This window comes from Austrofundulus limnaeus, unplaced genomic scaffold (genome assembly GCF_001266775.1).
Source record: "Austrofundulus limnaeus strain Quisiro unplaced genomic scaffold, Austrofundulus_limnaeus-1.0 Scaffold7, whole genome shotgun sequence".
NCBI lineage: Eukaryota > Metazoa > Chordata > Actinopteri > Cyprinodontiformes > Rivulidae > Austrofundulus > Austrofundulus limnaeus.
This window is the reverse complement of record NW_013952409.1, coordinates 3,125,704-3,126,579: the sequence shown is the minus strand read 5'-3', so window position 1 is coordinate 3,126,579 and position 876 is coordinate 3,125,704. Positions and strand designations below refer to the sequence as shown.

At 44.9% G+C, this 876-nt stretch overlaps 1 protein-coding gene across 5 annotated transcripts in view; it reads left to right on the top strand.

Moving 5' to 3' along the window:
- LOC106535976 (BTB/POZ domain-containing protein 10) overlaps positions 1-876 on the top strand; it is a 19,871-nt gene that overhangs the window by 9,058 nt on the left and 9,937 nt on the right. For 4 of the 5 annotated variants that reach the window (XM_014033148.1, XM_014033157.1, XM_014033135.1 and 1 more), the window contains one exon: positions 334-436. In XM_014033148.1, the coding sequence (XP_013888602.1) occupies positions 334-436 (103 nt within the window). Of the gene's footprint in view, positions 1-15; positions 196-333; positions 437-876 lie in introns of all 5 variants that reach the window. The other variant, XM_014033165.1, reaches the window with a different exon arrangement.

Sequence of the window (876 nt, the reverse complement as noted above, 5' to 3'; positions counted from 1 at the left end):
CACCATGCTGGGCAGGTAAACTCACCCCAACACCATGCTGGGCAGGTAAACTCACCCCAACACCATGCTGGGCAGGTAAACTCACCCCAACACCACGCTGGGCAGGTAAACTCACCCCAACACCACGCTGGGCAGGTAAACTCACCCCAACACCACGCTGGGCAGGTAAACTCACCCCAACACCATGCTGGGCAGGTAAACTCTGCTCAGTGCTTGTTTTACTGACAGGGATTTAAATTTCACACATCATGAAATCACACATAAAACTGTCCTAACTCAGCTGGAAGGAGCAGATTGTAACTGCAGCATCTCCTCCTCCTCCTCTGCCTCCAGGATGTTTGGTTCTGGGCGGGACAACAATTTCACTCGACCCAATGAGAAAGGAGAGTTTGAGGTGGCGGACGGTATCAGCTCCACTGTCTTCAGAGCCATCCTGGTGAGAGTTTTTTCTTTTTATTATTTCGTCTTTTATTTCCCCTCACCTGTGGCTGGGCGACATGGCCCAAAAAACAAATCTGATTTTTTTTTTCATCCCAAATTCGATTTTAATCGATTTGTTTCCCACTTAACGGAGTGCCTCTGTTTCAGGTGTTAAAACTAATTTATTGTACTCCTGTGTACCTGTGTCCTCTGATCACATCGGTTTTCCCTTTCGTTAGCCTTAATGCCTCAACATTCGCCCCTGAAATTCTTTAAAAGCCTTTCAACATTTTTTTATTTTTTGCAAGTGAAAAGTAAGAACCAGAGGAAGTCGTCTAACACTCTGGTTTGCAAAATAAAAGCCCACGGTAGCGCCTGGAAACATTTAAAGGCAGAAACCACTAATCTCTCTTCTTCCTGTCATTTTCCTGAAAGTTTCCTTTATTTTTTTTTAAA